General features: G+C 38.9%; 1 protein-coding gene across 6 annotated transcripts in view; it reads left to right on the forward strand.

Moving 5' to 3' along the window:
- Positions 1-15,398, forward strand: part of cadm1a (cell adhesion molecule 1a) — a 479,728-nt gene that overhangs the window by 417,477 nt on the left and 46,853 nt on the right. For 4 of the 6 annotated variants that reach the window (XM_086309422.1, XM_086309421.1, XM_086309423.1 and 1 more), the window contains one exon: positions 5,006-5,095. The exons of the other annotated variants lie outside the window; for them this stretch is intronic. In XM_086309422.1, coding sequence (XP_086165548.1) covers positions 5,006-5,095 — 90 coding nt within the window. The remainder of the gene's footprint in view (positions 1-5,005; positions 5,096-15,398) is intronic. 6 annotated transcript variants of the gene reach the window in all.

Below are 15,398 nucleotides of genomic sequence, written 5' to 3' on the forward strand. Positions count from 1 at the left end.
AAGGACTCTAACTGGATTACCTAAGAAAACAACAAATCAGTGATGCATTTATGCAGTGTTTTGGAAAAACAGAACGCAAGTAATTAGAGACAGCATCATACGAGGCCCCATCTACAATTTTGTTTAGCTGCTAGAATTAGGCTAGAAATTTCTGAATTTAGTTTGGAAAATATTAACGTTTTACCTGTTGATCTACATTCCCGCTCTCACCTATGGCCAAAAGCTCTGAGTAGTAACCGAAAGAATGAGATCACCGATGCAAGTGGTGAAAATGAGGTTCCTCTGAGGAGACGGAGTAGAACTTCTACTCCTCCACATCTAAAGGAACCAGCTCAGGTAGTTCGGCCATTTGACTCATGTGCCTCGTAGGGTGAGATGCTTCAGGCATTTCCTACCAGGACGACGCCTAAAAGCAGGACCCAGGACGAGCTGGAGAGATTACAATTTGATGTCTATCTTGGGAACAAATTGGTGTTCCCACAGATGAGCTACAGGAGGAAAGGAAAAGGGGGATTTAGACTGCTGTCCCTGGGACCCAGACCCAGATAAATGGAAATAAATAGACAGCAGTGCGGTATGCTATAAACTAGCCAGTGATTTACCACAGCCAGGGTGCTTGCCTGTACCTTCTGGCTGTAGCTCAGGAGGTAGGACAGGGCTCTACTAATTGGAAGGTTGGTGGTTCGATCCCTGGCTGCTCTAGTTTGCTTGGCATATATCATTGTGCAAGATCCAAACACCTAGTTTCTCTCTGATGAGTGTGAATGTTAGCTACAAAGTGCTTAAGTATATTAAAGTAAAAAGCACTTGTATAAATGGGTGAGTAAGGCATGTTGTATAAAGTGCTTAGAGTTGAGGTAGAGTAGAAAAATGCTATATAGGAACCAGTTCATTTACTTGGCAAAGATTAGTTTAATACATTTTAATTATTAATTAAGTAATCTGGAACATAGCGTGTGATGTCAGTAAAAGGATAGTTAAGCTCATCTGCAAAAAAAAAGGTTAGGAATTACAAATACTCCAGTGTTAAATACAATAAGTCTATATGAATGGTGGTACATAAATCAAACCATTGTCATTATGTAAAAAACAGTACTGTTGTTTTATTAAAACTATTGCAAATTTAAATAGCTTTGCTGTCTACTATCAATCAGTCTTTGCTGCAGCTATTTCTTTCCCCCAATTTCTTATTGGTTGGTGATGTTATTGTGCAAATATAGGGCTCCTGTCTCATCTGGTGCTCACACAGAGTTCTTTAACTCACTGGCTTTAGCAGGAATGATTCCTGTCAGGCTGTGTCTCAGGGCTTCCTGCAGTCCTGCTCCTTTCGTTCAAACCAGAAACTGATTCATAAGCCTCATCAGTAAACAAGGCCCGGTGACTCAGCGGGAGGAAAAACACATTCAGCCTGTCACATTTGAAAGTCAATGAGCTCCAGCATTCTTTGATACATTGCACCAGCTAGCCACCAATAACGAGAGATGTAGTGTACGTTCAGACAGTCTCGCCAGTGTTCCTTTGAATCTTTTTTGTAATGCTAAGTTTTTAATGAGTTGTTGACACTGATGATCCCAAACATCTGCTGGACCCTCACAGTTCATGATGGGATAAAACCAATTAGACAGCACCACCTCCGAGCTGGAGTTTGTTGGCTCTCAAGCATGTGTGAAACTCATCAGTTCAAGCTTTGCATGCCAGCCGACTTCCCAATGGATCATTTCTCTCTCTCCCTTTGTCTGCTCATTGGTCTGTACAGTCTTTTGTATTATCAAGGTTGTCTTTAAATAACAGAACTGTGGATAGATTAAAACTCTAACGCACATCAATAGAGTTCCAATACTAATCCCGATTACCTGGAGGCCTCAATTTGAATTGTCAATTTTGCTTCAGGAAGAGTTCTGAGGGGCTGCTTTGTATTTGAAATGCTTGATTCACTTTTAATTGAGTGCATAAAACAGATACTTTTGAAACCAACAACTGTGATTTTTATGAACTTGCTACGAACAGCTTCTGCCCTCAGGGAGGATTCCTTTTATATAATAAACAACCTCTGTACCCTTACGGAAGGCATCAGAAACAGCAGGGTAATGTTTATTATAATTTTAATGTATCTTTGGAATCTAAGCTTTTTAATTCAGGCTCATTTCATAGTAAAAAATATATGAGATCAAACATTAGACTTTGAACATTCAGTTCTGCAAATGTGATTTACTCAGCGGGAAAGTTACCCTAATGCAACTTTTTAATACAGTGTACCTTTTTTTTCCTACTGTATGTGGCTTTTTAAAATACTAATACAAGTAAACACTTTTTTGAAACTATTTCCATAAAAATACAGAAAACTCAATAAATGGACTAATTATTACATTCTGTGTATGGAAAAGGACCTCTTCTGCTTCTTTGTGTTATCTGTACACAACATATACATTAGAGTGCAAAAGTCTTGAGCTGCACCTCATTTGTTTATATTTTGCATTAATGGAGCCACACGTTTTTGTCATTTTTAAAGTGATCTTAAGCACAGATTTCTGGAGGTCTTTTGCTTTGCGCTGCCCTCTGACTCATGCAAGTATTAAAACAGGCACCAAACTCAAGGAATGAGCGAGTTTTTATAACAGATATAACAGATAATTTAGCAAAGAACCAGTTTAGACACTTTGTTACTTGCAGCCTGTTGTAAATAAAAAAAAAAAAACATGAGTTGGTTCCATTGGCTTCGTTTAATCTATGAAAAATGGCAATGATACCACAGTTTGAAGGGCATAAAATAATATTTGTGCCCCAGCAAGATGATTTGCAAAGACTTAGTGGCAGAAGATTTCTCATATTGTCATAGCGAAGACATATCAGACCTAAAACACCATCTTTAGCAGATGAACAGTATCTGAAAGGTGTGCCCTTAAGAAAAAGAAAGAAAAATCTGTGAAGACCTGAGAGATGGAGCTTGTCCTTCAGTTGATCTGTCAGCTGTTCACCGAAGCCTCATTAGAAGTGGTCTCAATGGAAGGTTGGTTGTTACGAAGCCATTATTAAGAAAGGGAACTGGAGAGAAAAGGCTGAGGTATGCCAAATTTCACAAAAACTGGACTGAAAGTCAGTGGCAACAGGTCTTATGTTCTAAATTGATTTTTTTTCTTGCTAAATCAATGTATCCATGTAGCATCATCTTCAAAGCATCTGATTGGCATGGCAATGATCCAAAACACTAGCCAATGCAGTTAATGAATTCCTGGTTAAAAAACAAAACAATGGGACAGTAAGCAGTCGATGGGACACTATGTGGTCCCCAAAAATGATTGAAACAGTTTAGGATAATCTGCACAGAGAACAGAGCAAAGGGCAGCCAACATCCAATGAAGAGCTTTGAATGTCCCTCTAGAAGCCCAGAGAACTATTCCTAAAGACTATTGAAAGAAATGACAAAGTTTCCCTAAGAGACTTGAGGCTGTGTTGAAGAATAAAGGCAGTCATAGCAAATATTAACTCTCAAAGTGGTTCGACTTGCACAAACTCTGCTTGTGCCTTCAAGCTTTCTTCCATTCTTCAAAATATAAAAAAACAAATGTTGGCTCGAGACTTTTGCACAGTTCTGTATGTTGGTGTATTATCGTCAGTAGCTTTGACAAGAATTAAAAAAAAACTGGTCAGTCTATTTTTCAGTATTCAGTTTCCTGTCATGTATCTAGTACACAACTCTGTCCCAGTTACCAGTTGCAACGGTGTGCTATTATTTAGAGCAAATTAAAAGTAAACTAATAAAGAGTAAGAAAGTGTACTTGTTTTGCACAGGTTTCAGTTGCAGTAGGATCTCTATGTAGGAACATATCAAGCGCAGAAGTTTGCCAAAGATAAACACAAGCTTACTTTTTAAAAATAGTTTATGAAAATTCATTTCAGTAAATATAATTATAGCAGCATACATGTGCTATCAATTAAAGGTAAAAAAGCACTATACAGTCTGTGCAACTGTTAAGCCGACCCTTCTTCTGTCTCCTTCACCTTTGTCTGCTTAACTTTCCTCTCCTTCCTCCTCTGTCCATAAACATTTCTTTCCAATCATTCTTATAACCCAATACTTCATTAAAGTGTAGACCAGCCTCCCTCCTTATCAACAGCCACAAATTACTTGTTTTTTCAGCACCTTTTAATAACCCCAACAGGTTTTTCAGCCCATTGCTAGGCAATCAGAGCGGCATGGGAGGTCTCTAACCAAGCAGCAATCCCAGTGGCTTCATATCAGTGCAGCCCTGCCACTCCAACAGGGAAAATGTCACTTTGATATCTCCCCCTGGTCATTGTCAGTGTGGGGAGTCTAACCCAGCTAATGAAGTAAAAGGGAAAAAGCTGTGGGAGGAAAAATGGTCTGTGGTCAAAATCTGTGTTCTCAACGGCCCTGCTTGATGCCTTTCATTTGTTTTATATGTGTGTGTTGTTAATCCCCTCCTTCTGTTTTTGTGCCGTGTCATTTATCGTTTGAATTTCTGCATCAATCTTTTGCTTTTTTTTGTTTTGGGCTAGTATCATCAGCAACTTTGTGCTCTTCTCCTCTGAGAAATTAAGAATGCACAGGCATATTTATTTGTCAAAACTCCTCACTGCATAACAATGACAGCATAAGTACAACCCCAGCACTTGTTACTCATTAGACATTTAATCACTTCTAACAAACATGTGCTTGCTATCTTTCATGTCATGGTGTAATGCCTGTGAATAGACATAAAAGAGAAGAGTTCCCAACAAGATCTTTGATCATCTCATTCGGGTGGGACGAGATGATCTGTTGAAGTATCATCATTGTGTCAACATATTTAATGCACTGCGATCCAGCTAATTTATCAGAAAGTCTGCCGCAGACCTTTAAATCACCCACACACGGTGGCACACAAAGAGCTGCTGGCCCGAGATACTATCAGTAGTGTTCACAGTGACTTTATTTTATCTTCATGGCTTTTATACTTATTTGTTTCCCCGCTTTTGTTTGTCATGTATTTGTCCCCTCATCCAGATGCTCCCACCACTACCCCTAAATCCACCACAGCCACCACCACCACCACCATCATCACCACCACCATCTCCTACCCCGAAATAAATCAAGGTACAGTATCACCTTCACGCAACCTGTTTATCTCTGTGTGCTTATGATTGTGTGAGTGTCTGTGTGTGCGCTCATGTGCATGCATGCTGCCTTGCTCCCAGTGTGCTGGATCCTTCCCTGTGTATTCCCATTTTTATTCCACAGTGGCAGCTTTATTTAGTCATGATGTTTTTGTCTTTTACCAAGTTATACACTGAAGCCATCATTTAACAGCTAAAACTAATGAGTCTGGGGCTGCAACAGGTATGCATAATCCTCAAAGAAAATGCAGTATTAGGATGTTAATCTTGCGTGTTTTCTTGGCTGTCAGCTCGTCTTATATGATAAGGAGTTGAGCAATCAAACTAGGCACATAGGTTCCTATCTATGTCAGACTTTATGATGAGATCATGTTGCCTAGCAACCAACTAGCAGTGAGCTAAAATTAACCAATTTTGCCAAACCAATCAGGAGTTAAATAAGCCAAACTTGGCATACAGGGACATCTTGGGAATGTTCTTATTTACATGAGATATTATGACATCTTCATGTTGAATGGCAACCCATCATAACTCGGCTGTGAAAGCTGTTTGTTGTCGACCCAAATGCAAAGCATGGGAAGCAAAATGAGCATTTAATGCTAATCCATAATACAGGAACTTACTAAAGGATAACCTGAATGTAACCAAACTAAGAACAGAAGACTCAAAGAACAGAGCTAGTAATTAAACCACAAAAAATTATAACCCTACACACACCCTACACCTATACAGAAGCCCAGCCCAAGGAAAACCTAAAATAATGAACATCAAATAATAAGTAAAATGCAAACAGACCACTGGAAAGGAAATAATAAATAACACCATATACACTAAATAAATCATAGTGCTAAATTTCAGAGGGAACAAAAGTTGAACATAAATCACAAAACCACTAACAATGAAGAACTAATCGAAAAATTGAAAACAAGGCTCCAAATCCCAGGGACCACGACACAACCGTGTAGCAATGTGCTAACATGACCCATTTTTCCCGAGATGATCAGGAGTTGAGCAACCACACTTGGCACATAGATACATCTTAGGCCCCTGAAGGTTCCTTTTTATACCAAATATTATTGTCATCATGTTGCCTAGCAACCACCTATCAATAGACTAAAGCGACCCATTTTAGCAGTTATGCTCCGATATCACCTTATAAAAGCATTTTATTATTTCAATTTTACAACAACACAAATTTATACTGGCAAAAGTTGAATTATGCGTAATATCTTAAGATGCCGTCATGTTAGCTGGCAACCAAGTGCGTTTTTACTTTTGTCTATGTGTAGTTATACCAGAAACACAGAGATGCCAAACAATACTGTAGCATGGGCATGTACTAGTAATAGTAGTGAGCTCCAAAAAATATCTGCACCATGGCCAAAACAGATGCTACGCTAGCTCACCCAGAGCTTCTATTCACCGATGAAGAAAGTGAGTTGCAGGGGGCTCGTGAAAGAAATAAGCAGATGTTGTTTTAGAGCCACATTTTGAAAATACAGTATTAATATGCTGTCTTTCTGAGAGCTTTAGTCAGGATGAGACCACGGCAGACTACACTTCGTTGTAATACAAAAGCATCAAGTTGATATGTTGCAATCCGATTTATACAAAAGAAAGAATATTTCCCACAATTTTATTCCGATCTGCAAAAAAGCAAATACTTAAAAAAAATAGAACATCACAATGTGGCTTCTGTTGCCTTGTAATTTTCTGGTGCCATTTTAAAAAAGTGCATCTGATTGTGCCATTTTAAATCTTTCTCTGGCATTAAATAATTTATTCTTAGCAATTGCAGCCTAGAAATGGTAGGGTTGCAATCTGAGGCATTAACATGGCAAATTACAACTCATATACACAAATAAATGCACAAAAGCTCTTTGAAGGGCTGATTAACATAGAAACATTAAATAAAAAAGTAACAGAATTTAGACAACTTCAGCTATATTTTTACTTTGTAAGTATGTGTGCAAGTGAGTGGGTGAAGATGAGTTTTGATGTTCAAAGGACAAATAGTAGGCCAAGGTTTAGTACCTCATGTTGTTTTGTTGTCAGTGGAAGTAACCAGGTGGTCGTCACTGCTTGTTGTTCCCAAATCGTTCTCAGCAGGGATTCAAAAGAAAAGCCAGGTGCGCAAAAACATGTTAGAAAAGAGTTAATTTTTCAAATTAGACTGCTGCACCACTGTACTTTGCACCATCACAGTAACGTGACACTTCACTATGGCATCAGCTTAATTGGTAAGATGTCAAGAGTTGGTGCAAGCAAACATCTATATGAAGCTGTGAATAATGGTACATAAATAGTGGGATTACTATGACAATTCTGTGAATTTGATGGTTCTGTAGCATTTACTCACTACAGACACACGAGTCGCCTTTTATTTGAAACTCATCTCTCATTCAGGAAGTCAATTATAGATCATACTCTAGGTGGGTTGTGGAAAAAGGCGAACACTAGAGGTGAACAATAACTTGAACATGAGCAGTTGAAAATTAGACCCTTTTGAAATAAGCAAATTTTATCTCACTCTTTCAACAGCAGAACTCGAGGCTATTGTGACTATAAATCTCCAAAGGGTGCAGATAGAAAACATCACTTTATGCCTCGTCTCAGAAATCAGCCTGAGCTCCAAATGCAATCAAAGCCTCTCTGACAGACCGCTCAATTGGAACAAATCTCACAAGGCTGGCAGAAATCACAGGCATTGTGCTTGATTATGCCATCTGATTGGATTAAAGAGAATACCTATCTATGCAGGCTGATTGATAGCTCCTTTGCCTCAGATCAAGGAGTGTGGAGTCTGCTCTGGCCTGTTCTGATTATAGCAGTCCTGACTGATTCAAAGTGAGATCTGTGCTGCTTTGCAAAATAATTATGCTCCTGCTGTGAATAATAGATTTACTTTAAAGGTAAATAATAAGAACCGTAAAAAAATATTTTGCAACCTCTGCTTGCACAAAATGAGCAAATTAGTCAGTGAATTAAAAAAAGTAGTAACCCAGGCCCTTAATTGCATCTTTGCTCAGTTCGGATCAGTCATGCTAAAACGACAGCTGGATGTAGCCATGCTTTCTTGTTTCTTCAAAACGAGCATCTTGAAGAACATCATTAACTCTGTGATGCTGACTTTAGAGCTCATGCCACTGACGGTAATTTGTAAAGACTGTGGCTGTATGTTAAGGGACATCTCGCGAATTTGTGACTGATTAGAAGTCTCCCAATGGCAAGGAGGAATCACAGTAGGGCTGAAGCCAGTCCCAGCTGTCTCCCAGCTGTGGGCAAGAGTCACGGTACACTCTGGATAGGTTTCTGTGCTTTTGCAGGGGTAAACCAGACCATTCACCCTCAGATTCACACCTATGGCCTATTTAAAGTCACCAGTTAACCTTGGGCAGTGTTGGGCAAGTTACTTTGAAAAAGTAATAAATTACTTCTTCAAAAAAGTAACTGAGTTAGTAACTGAGTTACAAGATTCTAAAAGTAATTAATTACTTGAAAAGTAACTATGGTGTTACTTTAAAAAAAAATGTTTAACCCTCTGGGGTCCAGGGTATAATTGGCCATTTTAACCACTTTTGATGTTTCCTCTACATTTCACCTTTAAAAACTATTTACTTTGCCTTATTTGGTATCATTGTTTTCAGCACAACCTCACGTGTCTGAATTTACAGTTATGTTTTTATTTTGACATACTGTATTAACACAATTGATCTAAAATCAGACAAAAAACATAAAATCCAATTAGAAAAAAGTTATTTTTTACTGTAACAACCACAAATATGTTCAATGAATCACATTTCATAACTTTAAATGCAAATATTAATTGACAATTTTAAAATTATATGCACAAGTTTTGCAAACAACAAAGTTATTTGCAGCCATTTACCTTTTACCCCTTTTTTAAATAACCATTTCAAACTATTTACAGAACAATCAGCTGTTCTGCATTCAATAAGATGTCACACAAATTATTTGTGCCACTCCAAATATTTCTGTCCACTATAAAGGAGAACATCACAGTCTGATACCTGCAGGTCTGACAGCAGCAGGTGTATCACTCCTGTTTCTACCTGGAGACAGCAGTCGCCTCATTGTTCGGACACACAACACAAAACTATCCACAACACTAACTACACAACACAACACATTAACTACACACTCCAAACACACTAAACATCACAAATCTCTCACATCTCAAAACTCGCTCTCTCTCTTTTTCTGCTGTCTCTCTCTCTGTCTCTCGCTGTCAGTCCTAAAACTTCCCCCTCTTCCTAAACAACCAAATGTCATGTTGCCATATCATTTTTTGATTGGTTGACATGGTGCATTTTTCCACCAACACGAAAGGGCGGGGTTTTGTTTTGTTTTGTTTTTTGGTTTTTTTTGCTCATAAGCAGAGAGTGCTTGCTAGCGCTGTCCTTAGACAGTAAACATGACGAAACTATTGAGGAAAAACAGGCGTATATATTGTTTATCATGACTCTGGTTTTACGTGGCCTATCAACACAATTAAAAACTGGTATATATCAACTTGTTGCTTTGTCATCTTAAAGTGGTCATGTGATTGGCTTACCACGACTACTTTATTCTTCCTCAGTCAAACAGCAGCACTCATGCGATTGTTTTGCCCCAGGTGTTGTGCCAAAAAGTGATCATCTACCAGAAAGTGATTGCCGTCCGCGGGAGCTCACGCAGCTGCTTAAAGCTGTAGCACCCAGATTACTTACAGCTACTTCCGTGCAACTGATGCGGTAAGCTGAAGACAGCTTCAACCGTCTGTTTGTTGAAAAATAGTAACGTGACCGCACGGCATTTTCTTGTTAGTAACAGTAACGGCGTTGTAACGATAGGAATAGTAATTAGTTAGATTACTCATTACTGAAAAAAGTAACGCCATTAGTAACGCCGTTTCTTGTAACACCGTTATTCCCATCACTGACATTGGGTGCATGTGCGGGAAGAAATCGGAGAAGCCTGGCAGAAATGGGAAGAACATACAAACGTCACAGTGGGGACATTTTGGTGATTCGTCTGACAGCAACCTGTGTGGTGATTGCATGGACTACATAATGCTTATCGCAATCGTTTTGCTTTAAATCAGGTCACTTATTGATCTCCAGGTGAACTTACTTGATACAAGGAAGGGTAATAAGGAAACATCAAATATCTGCTTTTGTTGCACTGGGATCATTTAAGGGTTTGGGTTTGTTTTTTTTGGTTGACTGTTTGCATGTTGACAACCAGTTTGATTGCCTGATTTTTTTTGTGTCTTATCCTCTTGAATAAGAAATTATTGAGAGATATGATATTGATTGGCAAAACTACACAGTCAAGATCAAAGTTGTATTAAACTAATGTATAACTCTTTGAAAACTATAAATTTATTAAACAGCAAAATGCATTTCATTTTTCATCTTGGAGAAAATACAGCAATTTTCAAAATAGTCAATATGCTGGGTAAGATTTTTATAATTCAATTCCAATTTATTTTCACTAGTCAGATGACCCCCGATGTGAGCAGGCACTTTGGCGACTGCCTTTGACAGGTAGCAACATTCAGCAGAACCAGGTTCAGGGAGGGGAAGTCATCTTAATCAGTCGGGGATGATTGGGGGGAGAAAAGGCACACTGTGGAAGAGAGCCAAAGATGAGTAATAACCAATGATTAAATGCAAAGTGATGTATAAACACAAAATACCTGCTTGGCTAAACTCAAGTCTACTTTCGGTTGTTTCAGTTTCGGTCATTTTCCATTACAACTGAGTATCACATACGCGGTTTGGAGTCATTACAGCAACGCAACAGAAAGTCTCGTGACGTCATTTGTATGCAACACAAGTGCATCACAACAAGGGAGGATGTCGAGGCGATTGTATACCCGCTGCTCAGTCCATGGACCACAATGTTGGGCTTCATAAATTGAGATTTTGATTTTCAAGGAGTCACTCTCATGAGCCATCAAGTGATGCCACTGGCTGGCCAATTGGTGGCATACAGTCTGGTGATGTTACACTTTCAGACTGACTCAGATGGCTTGGGACCCTGGCCGAGTAGGTAGTAAAAAAGTACACGGGACAGGTTACAACCACCTTCTGAAAACTCTAAAACTGAGTCGAGCTGAGGGGAGTAGGAACAGGCTGGAAAAGGGCTAATACAGAGTGAAAAGAGGTGAGTGAAGAAGAAACACTCAGTGGATCATGGAAGGCAGCCTAAGAGAAAGTGAATGTATTGAACTATAAAATTAAGAAAGGTTATGCATGCTTATTATGAAAACTATATACAGTTTTTATACAATTTATAAATAAATATAACATTTATGGTGCAGGTGCATCTACGAGAGAGAATAAAGGGAGCTTTCACTGTTACCTTAGACTCTTAACAAAAGCAGGCTCAGCTGTGATCGCATCATGTTGGGTATTTATGGGTGTGTACATGATTCTAGTTCTCATTTTGCCTTCCACTTTAATGCCACCTCTTAATAAGAAGAAAGAATGTCTGGAGAAAATCACACCCTAAACAGACTCTCACTGAAAAAGAATTATGATCATTGACTGTCTCTGCAGTAAAAAAACAACAACAAAAAAATCTCTGTACAGTATATTGGCAAGTTATTTCAGTCCCCGGTGAGCAGAACTTACGTTGAGATGCGTGGGCTTCACCTGATAAAGCCAACCTCACGTCGGCAGGGCCAATATTTTCAGGTTGAAACAACCCACTTATAGTTTCTGCCAGATGTCCTCTCTTTGCTTTCAACTATCAGGGGCATTCCATTATTACTGTGTATATAGATTGAAGGCAGCAGACTCATATGGCCATAATACGCTCTGCCAGTTGATTTCATTTACCCACAGTGTGCCGCACAGATCAGAGACCCACTGCCAAATGAATCTATCAGAGTGGGATTGGATTTTTTTATTTTTTTTTTAGCAATTTCCCATTAGAAGGACAGAAAAGAGAACTTTAAAAAATCTGTTAGAGTCCCACCACATGGCTTTTAAGTGCTTGGCAGGGTTTAGAAAGTGACATGGGAAAATGACTAAATTACTGTTTTCACCACTAAATAAATTTCTAAATGGAGATATCTTGCTGACCAACTCCTGCAATTAGGATATAGTAGTCACATGTCATTTTTTATACTTATTAAACCCTTTTCAAGAACTGCTTCTTCTTTTTCAGTAACCTAACTTATTTTCTCTAATGCTTAGCTAGTTGTATTCTTATTGTCAGTGTCAGGGCAGAAGAAAGTTTTTACTTGAAAAGTAACTTTCACACTTTCCTCGGGTGCATTAGGTTCATAATAATAGTCACGGCCAAGAGAGATGAAAACTGACCTTAAAACCACAAATGCGCTGCTTTATTCAACATTATGATGTCTCCCATCAACAAACTACAGCTAATCTTTGCCTAATTCGATACAGCGACAAATGAATAATTGTTCCTAAGCCAGGAATGAGAAATATGCATAATAAATGTGTACCTACTGCAAATAAAACAATCAGGCGGCAGGGTAGCATTATTTTTAATTGATGAAAGACCGTAAACGGCGCTGACAACCAATTCATTTAACCCACACTATAAACAGAACATACAACAACACCGGCACGGGGAGGGAAAGGAAACAAACATTCATTACATTTGTCAGGGCCTTAAAATACATAAACACCATCTGGTGAAGTGACTTAGAAATTTTATGAATTTAGATGTGACACCATCTATCCTAACCACTAACACATCCTTACATAGTAATGCACTGTCACATACTAATGTGTGGTATTGTTACCACTTTGTTCAGTTTGAGTTCCTATCCATTTTCAAATTGGAGCCAGCCAGCTATAACTAATTTGATTAAGGTCAATAGCAACACAATAATTGACGTCATGTGATATCAGAGCGCCTCAGTGGAATTATAGTGCTCAGTATCATTGAAAACAGCAGTCAGGAGCCCAACATGGCTTCTTAATGCGAGAGTATATTGTCTTTTAGAGGTATTACTGCATTTTATAGTGACCACAAGGAGATGAAGGTTGTAAAGCAGGGCCAGGAGGTAATCAGGTTGCCACAATATCTGAAAAGTATCACCAGCAAACACAGTTTTGCAACCTTTCATATTGCAGCTCCTAAAATAAATGCACGAATTATGTCAATAAATCCTGTATTTCTATTACTGAATTAGTGGTTTTTGTCTAACAGTATTGGACCGAAGCACCTGGGTTTTTTAATCCAGAATCTATAGCCGTGCTATAACGTACAGTACATGGACATAGGTATGTGAAACGAGATGTCAAGAGAGGGGCAGATCTAACTGAATGGCCTGTCAATCACTCGTTTTTAGCCATAGAGCGTATCCTGAATCATCATGCTTTGTAAAACTTGGAATGACCATAATTTACAAAGTAAACTTACTTTTTTTTTTTTTTTTTTTTTTCATTACAACCAATACTTTATTGTGAATGTATGAACCAATTAACTGTTAACAATGCCGAAACAAATGGTCATGTCTGTCTATGTGCCTGAAGCTCAATAGGCTGCCGCAGCTGGTGTGAATTGGCCATTGGGAGCACAAGGCAGACTTTAACATCTCCCAGGGATTTTTCTGTCTGGTTGCATTTTTGTTGCATCATGTCTCCATGCTTCTCTGGTTAGAGGCTACTTGTGCTGACCCATCTTCTCTCCATAGAATTACCTCGCCATAAAAAAAACCTTCATTAACCATTATAAAACCAATAAAGACTGAAGAGATGTTTAAAACCTATCCTTTTTTTTTTTTTTTTTTTTTTTTTTGTTAAACTTACTTAGAGAAGATTCATGGATGAAGTGAAGGAGGGTTAGTGTGACGGAAGAGGGTAATGGAGAATGGAGGATAAGCCACTGCAGCGAGACTAAACTTAAATGGTAAATGAACTGGTTTTTACCTAAATATTGATCCCATAAACTCATGAGAAGCCTTTACTGAGGACAGATCAGACTGGCATTTACCAGAGACTAAAGGACAGGAAGTTGTGGTTCAAATTACAAACAAAGCCCCCAGTTGCCATTTCAAACAAAAAGCAGGTTTAAGGCATTCGAACATTAGCCTCACTTTTCAGACCTGCAAACTACTTACTGTCTGCGTAGCCCATATCATGCTAGAATTCAATAATACTACAATAATACATAGAGAGAAAAAAAACTAACAATCATATGACCCCCTATGAGCAAGCACTTTGGTGACAGTGGGAAGGAAAAACTCCCTTTTAACAGGAAGAAACCTCCGGCAGAACCAGGCTCAGGGAGGGGCGGGGCCATCTGCTGCGACCGGTTGGGGTGAGAGAAGGAAGACAGAATAAAGACATGCTGTGGAAGAGAGACAGAGATCAATAACAAGTGTGATTCAATGCAGAGAGGTCTGTTAGCACATAGTGAGTGAGAAAGGTTTATCCCTAAAAACATTTATTGTAATGCACTTTCACTACTGGGTTAAATTTGTGTCTGTTCCAAGAAGAAGAAAAAACAAGTGACCAGAAATGTAAAAAAATAAATAATAAAGATCACTATAATACGATTGCACCTCAAACTGACTTTGAAAAGAATTTCCTCCTGGATTTTCCGTTGTTCTCCAGCATTCAACTGTTATTACAGAGCAAAATCTTTTGTTGAAAAGAAAGAGATACAAGTTTCTCTATCAGCAGCGCTCCACGGGGGACGGAAAAGTCTGGGAAATATAGGAAATCACAAACTAAAGCCAGAGTAGAGAAGCCAGGTCAGTGGATCCAACAAAAAAGTAATCTAACAGCCAGCGGGGACACCCAGCAGCATGTTGGCATTTTTCTGTACTGCAGGGTTCCCCCTAATGCATTTCTACCAATATAATTATGATTGGCACGCAGTTATCTCTGCATGTTGAGCTGGATTTCGTGTCACAGTAAGTCGTCACCAAAGGGCTTGTGGGAATCATGACAACTAGTCATGAAGCCATGTCCTCACCATGTCTCTGAATGTCAGCGAGGACAATGCCGATGTCTCAGTTGACCTGAAGCTAGAGATGGTGAAAGAGGGCTGCTGGAAAGAGAGGCTGTTCAAAAATGTACAGGCAATCACTCTGCAGCAGACATACTGAATGGTCCCACATGGTTACCACCCACAGTGTAATGAGGGTTAGCAGGTCAGGCTGCCTTTCTGTTGACTGAGGCTTGCAGCGACACAGGCTTCATTTTACATTTGGATGCCAGTGAACACCAGTGCATAAATCTCTTCTCCGGTGGCAGAGATGTTTTGAAAAGAGGCTATTATCATCTTTTGAT

This window comes from Aulonocara sp. 'chitande type north' Nkhata Bay, linkage group LG10, assembly GCF_057382095.1.
Source record: "Aulonocara sp. 'chitande type north' Nkhata Bay isolate Kocher_YH1m ecotype deep benthic linkage group LG10, A_spYH_male_GT1.1, whole genome shotgun sequence".
In the NCBI taxonomy this organism is placed as follows: Eukaryota; Metazoa; Chordata; class Actinopteri; order Cichliformes; family Cichlidae; genus Aulonocara; species Aulonocara sp. 'chitande type north' Nkhata Bay.